Here is a 12,180-nt window from a genome sequence, read left to right on the forward strand (position 1 = left end):
CACGATAATGCGCCTGTTCATTCATGCTTAGTTGCACAAGCAAAATTGCATGAAATCGGCTTTGAATTGGTTCCTCAGCCACCGTATTCACCAGACCTGGCCTCCAGCGACTATTACTTATTCCCTAACCTGAAGAGATGGCTCACCGGTTAGCGTTTTTACTCAAATGAGGAGCTCATAGCTGAAACTGAGGCGTATTTTGGAGACCTTCCGATCGAGTACTTTTCGGACGGTATCAAAAAGTTAGAAAATCATTGGACTCGCTGTATCGACCTAAAAGGAGAGTATGTTGAAAAATAAAACCGACTTTGGCCAAAAAAACGTCTCCGTGTTTCATTTTTCAGGGACTTATCAGACTGCCTAGTAGAACTCGAAAAAAATAAATAAAGAATCTCTAAAAAATTGAAAATAATTAGTCTTTAATTCTTATGTAAGTGTACACATAAGCCCAAGAATATTTATTTTCTGTAAAGAAACAAAATTGTAACAAATATGCAGCGAATGGTTTTTGTGTTAACGCATTTGGTTGAGCTTTTTTATTGATTACTAATAAAATAAGAAGAGAGTTTAAAATGTAGATACACTGTCAAACACAGCAAACAAAAAAATTTTGTAGTGATTTTTAAGATTTTCACATCCACTCTTAAACATTTGAAGAATAATTTTAAAATTTGATGTTTCCACTCAGTGACTCTGCGGTAATCTTATTATAGTACAAGTCCGATAACTTTCCAACTTCAGGGCTGTAGGGGCGGAAAATTCCACGAATTGCGGAGTTATCGGATGCCCCCTCTAGTAGAACGAAATTAGGTGATCGCATGCGTAAATCATGGGAGCAAATCACTAGCAAAATAGCACACGCAGTGAGAGAACGACAATTAGTGTGCGTGCCGTACGTGTGATAACGTTTTAAGGGGAGTGTACACTTATCGGACGGAAATTTATCGGACGTATACTGTATATATTATGTGTTCATCGGGTTCAAATTATGAAGGCTGGTAGAAGTTTCACACACAATACTTCAGAGTACTTATTAGTTATTAAAAATGATCAATAATAGTCTTCTTAAAATGTACTTTTAAAGCTTCCTTTATTTTTTAACGGAAAATTGATCAACTTTATAAAAAACGACGAAATTTTAAGTTTACAATTATAAAATAAATGTTTTTTCAATGAATTATCTCCTTAAAAACCGTCGGTCTTAACATCAATTTTGAAAAGTTATTTTAAAACTATTTTAGTTAATTCTTACAACAAAATTTACTTCGTACCCGTTTGTATTAACTGAGAATCAAAATATAAATACAAATAAATCAAAAATATAATTATAAAAAAAAATTGTTTGCTTATTTAAAGTACCAAATTAAAAAAGACAGTACAAAATTCATTACTTTTTGGCAAAGACCCGTACATAAAAAGCCATATTAGAAAAAAACAAGAGACAGAAAATATCATAGGTAACTAACGAGTACTTGACGACGGTTGCTCATCTGTAAGTAGAGGTAGGCCACTTGCAAAAAAATCCATGACAGTGGCAAATATTTCTGGCTTCAACACATTCCAATCAACATCTTCGTCCATTTTGGTTATAGTAATAAAATCTGAACCATAAAATACGGCTTTAACTCCTTCAATCCGAAAGAGCATTTTTGCGAGTGGGGAACAATTTGCATCAGCAACTGTCGGAAAATCTTTTGTTTGTCCTTTGTTCAGAATAGGAATACCAGGTACGAACTTCAAACTATTTGGGTTTGGAGTATCTTGGGTTTGGATGAACATTGTTCGCTTTTGAAAGATAGAAAAACTCGGCTGAACGTTACGAAATTGACAAAAGGATTTTGTATTGAGACTTCGGCATTCTGCGTGAAGGTGATGAAGTTGATTGTCTAAAATTCTAAAATACAAAATTTCAAAATTAATTGTGTATGGCATTTATAAATCTATAACTTCAATAATTTTTTAAAATGATTTATTAGGTCCCTAGCAGAAAAAATGTTTGCTTTTATACACATTTCAAATATTCTATTTAGAATATATTCAAATTACAAATATGTCGATTGCCAATGAATAGTTCTAGAATTTTTTTATTTTCAAGGCGTGAATTTGAAAAAGTCCAATTTTTGCATTCACTAAGAAAGAAGACTACAAATTTTCTATTTTAAATTTCGAATATTTACCTATTAGTATTAAATGGTGAATATAAATAAAATATTTTATTTCCACATTTTATCATTTCGCAAATCGCGAAGTACTTTTGAGTATATAATGGTGAAACATGGTTTTATTATAGATTTCAAGCTGCTGAATTCATAGATAGTATAAGTCCAGTGATATAACTGGAAAATCTGGAACATAACCTTAAAACAAAATTGGCTGAACGGTGCTTTACAGGACAAAATTAGATTTGTTTACTTCCATTTACTTGCACAAATGTACTCCCTGAATCAAAATCCGCGGATTCTCACTTTTTTCGTCAGTAGCACAGTATTCACTGATGAATCAGTGGAATTTCTAGCCATTGACTAGATAGTCCCTAAATTGAGTGGCTTTTATATATAGTTCTGCTTACCACTGACCTTCAATGGAGGAACAGCTATTTGCTCTTATTATAACGCACTCTTTTGGATTCGAAAGATCTTCGTAGAGGCATTTTTTTTTTGTTCTGAGGCAAATCTCTTTTTAACATCCAACAGTAGTCCGCCATCATATTTTCATCCTATCTGGCTTGATATCTTTGTTCCATATCTTTGATATCTTGGTGGAACCTTTCGCCCTGTTCTTCACTGTTTTCCCCAAGGTTTTCAGGGAAGTAATCAACATGAGAATCCATGAAATGTAGCTTCAAACTCATTAAACACTTTAATTTTTTGAAACTATCGACCATTCTCGAGACTTGTTTTTTCCATTATGGGCTTTTGACAATTCCCAAAAAATTTTCAACGACGTTTTTGTAATCAAACCATGCTTTTTTCACAGTCAGTCATTTTAGTAACAAAAACGTCGTGTTTCAAGAGTTTTGGAATTTGAGGTCCATCAAATATTCCTTCTTTTAACTTAGCATTGGACAATTGGGGAAACTGAGACACTATATACTGAAAACATTGTCCTTCTTTATTTAGTGCTTTTACAAATTGTTTCATTAGACCCAACTTGATGTATAGAAGTGGAAGAAGGACTTTTGATGGCTCCACTAATGGCTCATTAATGACGTTTCTGCATCCTCATTCCAGTAACATTCTTATCGGCCAAATTTTGTTCTTATAATGGTTGCCACGATCTCGGCTGTCTCATAGGTACAAGAAACAAGGGTACTTCGTACCTCCTGATTGTTGTCCCAGAAGCATCGTAAGAACTTTGAAATCTCCACAAATTTGCCACTTATGTTGTTCGTACTTGATTTTTTCCAAGACGATTCTCATATTACTATAATTTTCATTGTGTTTTGTTGAATGAGCTATTAGTATCGATACATTCAATGTGGGAATCTGCACTGATGCTTGTAAAATAGTCTGTCTCATGTTCTAGAACTACCTTTTTTTTTTAGTAATTGAATGAGAAGTGCCAGCGTCTACTGGAATGTCTGCAGGGTTTTTCATTGGTGGTCGTATCAGCGAAGATACTGTGTTGTAAGTTATTGATTGTTTCTTGAAAATTCCCCAGTAATGTTCTTCCGATATTTTGGGATTTACTTTGTGCAAATCTAACAAAATTGAATCTGATTGTTTTCACAACTATGAGTTTTTTGTTTTGGAAGCCATGGTAATTTCGATCCCCGCACGTTAAGGATCCTGGCCCGATCGCAGGTTAGTCCACTATCCTGGGGGTGATAACTCATAACTCCCCAGGGCTAAGTATGAGGGCTTTGCGGCTTTGATGAGGATAATGTCAACTCATGGTCAGACACAATACAGCTGCATTCTCACACCTTAACGTCCCCATGCAGATCAGCGCACCTTCGCTGGCTTCATTACTGACTTCACTGGAAGGTGAATCATTCTACACATCTCTTTTCAGAGCAGTTGTCATCACTTCCAGCACCTAACGTAGTAGCAGGTATTGACTTTAACATTTCAGTGAATTAAATGGATGCAAATGGATGGACACTCCAGTCCGAAAATTTATGATTGAATCGTAACACAACAGGCTCAGAACTCATAGTTCAGAAGAAACGCAGTAAGCATACTTACGATAAATATGATGGGATAGACTTCTCTGAAAGCAGATTGTTGTAATACAGCATGTTTTTGGAATAATGTAGCAAAATTTTTCGTTACTATGCAGATTTGGCTTAAAAATTGGGTTCTACAGCTCAAAATCCATAAAAATGCAATGCTGGATTACAAGTTGCTTACTGTCATACGTCAGTTATATAACTAATCTGGCTCTATTTTTGGAATCAGAGCTTGTATCCTGTAAGAAAAACATGTTTTTCCATCATATACTCCAATATACGGTTTTTTGAGGTTATGTCGAAAACCAATCATGAAAGGTGCTATTTTGAGTTCAGATTCGGATTCAACGGATCAAAATAAATAGGAATACATGTGTCTCGTCCAAAGTACTAGACTTTTTTTGTATGGCTCTGTTATACAATATTAAAAGCTTTAAGTTGTATATATAAACCCTCAAAGATAACACTCGATCTGCGCATAAGTATATACCACACTAGGGCGAATTCGAATTTCGTCGTTTTGAATGATAATATTTCTTAAGATAAGATACATTTTTCAGGGTAAAAATTATTGAGAAATGCAATGGTAATAAAAATAAATATAATGAACAATTTAAAAATAGTAAAAAAAGAAAAAAATGAGAACTTTTATGAGATGTCATTTTTTCAAAAAATTGCCATTTTTTTAGTAATCATCTAAAGCGTATTTTTTTCTTTTAAATTGAAGGTCAAAGTACATATTTTAAAGAAAAAATACTAAGTCTAAAAATAATTGATCTATAATGAAAAACATATTGAAAAATCAGCAAATTAATGAATAATAATATTGCTTGACTCTAGCTCACAAAACACGCATTTTACTCTCGTTTCTTCGCGAATCACTTTTGAAAATTGAGGCGCTGCTGGGTAAACTGTCAAAATTTTCAAAATTAAGCCCTTGACACTTTGGCGCATGGTTCGTATACGTAAGCGACGTTGCAGTTGCACCTCGATGAGCGTAATACGCAAACTTCTTAAAAATGTTAACACGTAGATGTAATTTCTGGTGAATTTATGTTAAAAACAAGAATTGCTATGTAAAATTACTCAGCTCTAGAGAAAAAAATAAAATATAAAAAATGATTATCTGGCGACATGCATTTTTTCCAAGCAACTATTTTGCTACCATAAACGACCAAACTAGTACGAATTCGTACCAAGCGCAAATTTCAAACCGAACTTGACCTGTTATAACTCAGTAAGGGACAGATATATTTAAAGTTTGTGGGGGGGGGGGGCAAAACGCTTCATATATTGTACAATAATTGTAAGTATAGTCGACTCTACGACACTTCTCGTTTTCCGATTTCTCCTTCGTTTGCTTGCCCTCACTCTTTGTCTCATCTCACGCACACACATACGCGGCCGGCTACGCCTACTGCGCCGAACGCAGCCTGACACAGGAGAGAATTATCTGACACTTCTAGTTCGCTTCCCCTACAGACCCGAAAACGAGAAGTGTGGTAGAGTCTACTGTATTTAAAATTCCAAATTATAAAATTATTCAATTTATAAATGACCTTTATTCAATTCAGATTTCAGTGATAAATATAATACCTTTTTGACCTTCCTTATGTTTAATGTGCTAAATGGTATATCTTTTAAGGCTTCTAATCAAAAATAAAATCAAGAAGTATTCTTTATCGCATGCATAATTCAAAAAAGTTTAATTCTAAACCTCATGCTAATTTAAAAATTGCCTAATTTATGGAATGTCTGGTATTAGTCAGTTTTTATAGTTTTCAATACACTCTTATGTAATCATTAACACTTTCAATGTTTGATTGCACGTTTGGTGCTGGAGCTGTGTGGAAGTCGGTAGTGACAGGAAGAGTGTTTTCGTGTTTGGAGAGAGAACTAGTTGGGGAATGAGCTAAGGCGTGCAAATTTGGGAGCGTAAAGTTCTTGAGTAAGTTTTGATTAAATAGTTGTTGGTAAAAGATAAAAGTTATAAGCAAAATTAGAGAGGAGTGAGGTTAGGTGACAATATATGTGCGGAGCAGGACATCTAGTCGCGGGGCAAGTAGTTGCTGGATATCTATTCGCGGGAAATCTAGTCGCCGCGGCATCCAGTCGCTGGGACATCTATTCGCCACGCGTAGTCCCCAGCACTTTCAGTCGTAAAAACGTTATGTTATAAATCAGAACAAAATAAACATGAGATACTAAAAATATTTAACACCATTATATGTATCAGGAATTCTAATGAAATTAAGGGGCATTTTCAGATATTTTCCAATTATTTCTTAAAATTCCATATAATTTACCCGAAAATAATGCTATGTATGAAAAGCTATTAAAAATAATGCAGCTACGGAGGTACATTGTCAAATTTGTGCTTCGTCAAAGTTTTATGTGGAAAGAAACTAAAAGGAACGTAACGAAAGTTTCGTTACGTTCCTTTTCGTTCTTTTATATATAAAATATGATTAACACCTAATTTTCACATTGTGCCTTCGTAGGCTCATTATATTTTTATAATTTTTTAGGCTAAGCTTAGTTTTTAGCCATTTTTTATATTTTTCGACTGGCGTATCGCGGCAGTTTGTTTCTCTGGGTGAGATAATACTCTCCTAATTTGGATAAGGAGATTAATTTTAAGATAGATATAAGAGCAAAATTGTACCTGTAAACGTTTTTTGCAAAGATAGAAAAAAAAAACTCAAATTTTTTTCATTATACCTAAACCCGAAGGGGTACACTTGACAAATTTAGCGAAAATTTTAAACGATTTTTATGAATTTTTTTTCCATACTTCTAAAATTATATCACGAGATTGTTTCAGCTCATTAAAATTGAATCACGTCATATCTTTATAACTTCAGTTATTGTAATAGGTCTTAATCTCAGAACAATGGAAGGCATTCATGCTGGGTCAACAAAAGTAGTCGCATGCTCACAGCGGGGACAATGCCTTAGAGCCTACCGAGCTACCTGGCCCAAGGTGGCATCCCCCTACCGCCGGGTAGTCAACCTACCCAGGGTAGCAGTTTGGGAAACGCTGCCCCAGTAAAAGAAACGGAAATAGTAGGAAAGGAAGTACTGTCCGATCCTGTCCGACTTCTATGTGAACCTGGCTTCCGTTCCTTTCTAAACGCCTTTCTCTTTCCGAATGTTTCCGACGCCTTTCCGAACTTTTTCCGAAGTGTCTCACTGTATTTACTTCGTTCTGAACCTTTCAATTTCTTTCGGAATAAATGTCGCAGTGTCCCAATGGCTTATTATTATTATTATTAAAAATATAAGTCAACAACAAGATTAATATTCTATCACAAAAAGCCGAACCTTCAATAACATACAGGGATCACCATATGAAAGAAATTGGCCACTTTAATGTTGCGCAGGATTCTTCATTTCATGCATGCGTCGATTTTGAGGTTATATTTTTTCAGGTGTATACAGGGCGTCTAAAATGTTGCAGGACGGTTGGATATTTCCTCAGGTAAAATATTTTTCAAACAAGTGAAGGTCATTCCTGAAGTAAATCTCAACGAGGAACTCAATGGTGACCTTCACTTTGACCTTGAAGTTGACCTTCATGGCTTTTTGAAAGCCAAATTTGTTTTTTAAAATGGAAACCCCCTTTTTTGTATCTACAATCTATAGGGCGGAAAATTCTACGTTCAGGTACGTACCCAATTCATAGGTCAATTGTAACATTCAAGGTCAGTTAGAGGTTACTTGAAATTAACAAAGTTTTCCAAGAGGTCAGTGCAATTCCTGAAGTAAATTTCAACGAGAAATTCATTGCCGAGCTCTGTATTGATCTTGGTTGCAGCGTTTTCAATATTATAAATATACCTATACCGTTTTTCGATACCTAAGTCAATACTTGAGGCGATACCATAAGTCCTATACCGTTTTTCCATACGAATATTATGAATCGAAACTAAATTCACGTATTACGAGTACATACTTACTATCTTTCGCTAAAAGATTATTATGGGGCAAGCTAAACTTTCGGAACGAGAGAGGGTATCTGTATTAATGATGCGTGGTTAGGGAGTATCCTTTGGGGTGCTTAATTAGTTTGAGTCCCCTTGCCTCTCACCTTTCGGGGTGCTTGATTAGCGTGAGTCCCCTTGCCTCTCACGCTTCAGTGAAGATGTTCAAACTGAAAACCTTGAGCTTCTTGACAAAAAGCTATGCGATTGTAAAAATGAGTTACAGCATTACGAATCATTTCCCTATCAATCAAAGTAGCCTGTTGCAGAATCCAATTCTGCAATTCGTCTAAGCTTTGCGGTTGCGTTGAGTATACTTTGCTATTTAAATAACCCCAAAGAAAATAGCCGAGAGGCGTCAGATCAGGAGATCTAGCAGGCCACTCGATTTCAACCTTATTTCAACCCACCTTTGAGGGAACTGAGTATCCCAATATTCTCGAACCTCCCTACCGTAATGAGCCGCTGCTCCGTCCTGCTGCAACCAAATATTTTGAAAATTATTCCCTGTAATATTCCCTGTAATTCTGAGAAGCTCTTCATATGCACGGGCATTGAGATTACCATCGATGAAGAAAGGGCCTATCAATGTATCATTCAAGATACCGGCCCAAACATTAATCTTTTGTGGATATTGTGTGTGACTCTCCAACATTCAATCAGGATTCGTGTCGGACCAATATCTACAATTTTGCCTTTTAACTTCACCTTTTAAAGTGAAAGTAGATTCATCTGAAAATACTGTATTGTACAAGAAAAGAGGATCTCTATCAATTCTGTCCATCATAATTTTACAAAATTTAACCCGACGATCAGGATCGTCTTCATTGAGCTCTTGTACCAGATGAACGTTGTAAGGATGGACATTAATGCTTTTTAAAATAGTTTGCACTGTCCGAGCAGTTCTCTGAAGGTCCTTGATAGATCCATGATTCATAAAGCGCCTTACAGTTCTTTCAATTGTTGATTTTGAGACAGGATTTAACCCTTCTCCATTACGAAAAGTGCGATTAAAAAGCAAACGAACTTGATCATAAGATCGAACTCGATCTCCCCAACCACGCTTCATCAATACAGATACCCTCTCTCGTTCCGAAAATTTAGCTTGCCCCATAATAATCTTTTAGCGAAAGATGGTAAGTATGTACTCGTAATACGTAAATTTAGTTTCGATTCATAATATTCGTATGGAAAAACGGTATAGGACTTATGGTATCGCCTCAGGTATTGACTTAGGTATCGAAAAACGGTATATGACTGTATAACTCTTCGAGGAGGAACAGAACTCTCAACAGAACATCTGGAAATCTTAATGAAAAATTTCCTTATGATTTTATAATATTCAAAACGCTGTAACCAAGATCAATACAGAGCTCACCAATGAATTCCTTGTTGAAATTTACTTCAGTAATTACACTGACCTCTTGGAAAAATTTGTTAATTTCAAATAACTTCTAACTGATGTAAATAAGGGGGTTACAATTTTTTTTAAAAGTTGACCATCAAAAAGCCATGAAGGTCAACTTCAAGGTCAACATGAAGGTCACAATTGAATTCCTCGTTGAAATTTATTTCAGGAATGACCTTCACTTTTTTGGAAAATATTTTACCTGAGGAAATATCCAATCTTCCCGGGACTTTTTAGACACCCTGTATAATATGAATATTATAAAGCGGGGTCGCCTATCGAGGGTGGGAAAAACGATAAGGGTGCTGAGAGATAAGGTTCAACACATTGAGAAAACCGTTTTCTTTCGTTTAAAATAGAATTTATTACCACTTACAGTGATAGTTGGGCCTCCAGGCCGAAACCAAAGTATGGTGGTCGGAAAGTCGTGAAGAAGATGGCCCTAAAAAGAGGCGCAGTAGAGCGATCGGAATCCTCTGTCGGGCAGGAACGGTAGTAACGAGGCACGATTATCAGTTGGTATCCATGGTGAACCGTCGGTGAAGTTCGATGTCCGGGGCGAATAACCCGGGTATCGGTGGAAAAACACACGCGAGTGAAAAACGGTGTTCTTCACAGGCGGACAAACCAAGACTGGCGCGAAACGTGCTGCCGCTCGGAACTTCGGGTCCCCTCAGGGAAATTCTACCCACCTCGGACGCGGCTAGACAACCCTTGGTTGCAGGGCCGCACCGAGCGCAAACCCATGAGAAACAAGTCTGTTACAATTATTGTATATTGTTATTATACATGTGACGTGCGCCGAAGAAAGGGGGCTTACTCTGAAGAGTGAGGTTTTTCAGGGCTCGCGGTTGAAGTCGACCCGATAGACCGAACGCGTCCTCGGGTTGCGGATAGAGGGTCCCTGTACCAAGGGTTTCTGCTGAATATGGTTACAAAAATAAATAGGCAGTCGCGGACAATTGTCCAGGGGTGGTCCCGAAGGAATTAACCCCCATGCGGAGGTGTGATAACCGTGCCGAAAGCTGAATGGCACCTGGGTGAGGTGTCTAGAATGGTGACTCTGGGATACCGGGCGACCTCTCAGAGTACGCAGCCTTATCCTTGCATGCGGGGCTCTACAAGGATGGATGAACCCCTTTCCCTAGCTTCTCGTGGGAACAACAATGACAACACCAAACATAGTTGTAGTAAGTGCGGTTCAAAATAACAGAAGTAGTAAGTGCGGTTCAAAATAACAGAACGCGCAGGGCTCCCGACAATGGGTCGGCCAACAATGCCGACCAATCTAGAGCTGGGGGAGCCAATGAAAAGGGATTCAATGCGATGGATCGGCGGAATCTCGCAACCTTTGGGTGGACGGAGCGACTGAATCACGACTTGCTAGAGTGCTACGATGCGAGTGTGGCCCCTGAACGGGGTTACATGCGACGGCTGCATGCTCTGTGGTGCGAGAAACATCCGGAGCTATCGGACTTTTCGCAGCAACGTCTGCGAAACCATGCTGAACTACTCCGTAAAAGGGGCTATGTAAGCGGACCGCCTACTCTACCACAGCTAGAACAAGCCGGAAACAGAGAAAGAGAGGCGACACTAAGACCAACCGCGGGCAGACATCCAATAGATGAAGAACGATGCTTTACGACCCGGAGAAACATCAACACCAAGGTTTCTCTCAAGCCTAAAGATCTGGCTGAAATCGATGACAAGCTTCGTGGACATTTTTCCGGAGATTCCGACCTCTGGGCTATCAATTATTGTGTGTATAATGCAGCGAGAGCTTTGGCCGATGCGAACCGTAAAACAAAACCAACGGCTGATCATAAGACCAAAAGACGAATGCATCAACTTGCCATAAAGATAGGCTGGGCAAGACAGTACGCGTCCCGCTTTCAGTGTGTAATTGACTACATCACATCTGGCAGGAATTTTTACCGCCAAGGTTCTAAAGTTCTCGCGCGAACTCCGGACCCGTTATCACACACTTAACAAGTCAAAGCTGCTGACCATCAGACAGAATATTGTTGAGAGAATACGCATACTATCTGACGCTAAGAGAAGTCTGGAACGAAGGGAGAGGTGGGTCAGAGAAAATCAACAGTTTCTCTCTGACCCATCTCGACTCTTCCAAGACCCTCCAGTTACTGTCGAACACCCACCCAAACTAGAGGAGGTCGAAGTATTTTGGAAAGAAGTCTACGAAGTTCAGCATAGACTGGACGAAGACTCAGAAAATATAAAGAGCTTCAAGAAGTTATGTGTTGCCCTCATAACACCTGATAGAGAATGCCCAACCATCACTAAAGAGGAGGTGAAAAAAGTATTAAGAGGGATGAAGAACTATTCCGCACCGGGACCAGATTGTATCAAAACCTTCTGGTGGAAGAAGTTTTCTTCTACCCATCAGCATTTGGCCCGTATTTTCACCTCATATTTGAAGTCGGAAGAGCCGATTCCAGAGTGGTTGGTGGAAGGGTGCACAATACTTCTGCCGAATATAGGACACTTAACTGACTCGAAGAATTACAGGCCAATAACTTGTCTGAAAACGCTTTATAAGATATTCACAGCTATCCTAAATGATAGGATTGTTCGGGCAATTGAACCTGTGTGGCAAG

General features: G+C 37.9%; 1 protein-coding gene across 4 annotated transcripts in view; it reads right to left on the minus strand.

Annotated features, from left to right (window-relative positions):
- LOC117179610 (NFU1 iron-sulfur cluster scaffold homolog, mitochondrial-like) overlaps window positions 1-12,180 on the minus strand; it is an 87,527-nt gene that overhangs the window by 43,542 nt on the left and 31,805 nt on the right. For all 4 annotated transcript variants that reach the window (XM_033371596.1, XM_033371595.1, XM_033371599.1 and 1 more), the window contains one exon: window positions 1,467-1,894. In XM_033371596.1, the coding sequence (XP_033227487.1) occupies window positions 1,467-1,894 (428 nt within the window). The remainder of the gene's footprint in view (window positions 1-1,466; window positions 1,895-12,180) is intronic.

Source organism: Belonocnema kinseyi, chromosome 9 (assembly GCF_010883055.1).
Source record: "Belonocnema kinseyi isolate 2016_QV_RU_SX_M_011 chromosome 9, B_treatae_v1, whole genome shotgun sequence".
In the NCBI taxonomy this organism is placed as follows: domain Eukaryota; kingdom Metazoa; phylum Arthropoda; class Insecta; order Hymenoptera; family Cynipidae; genus Belonocnema; species Belonocnema kinseyi.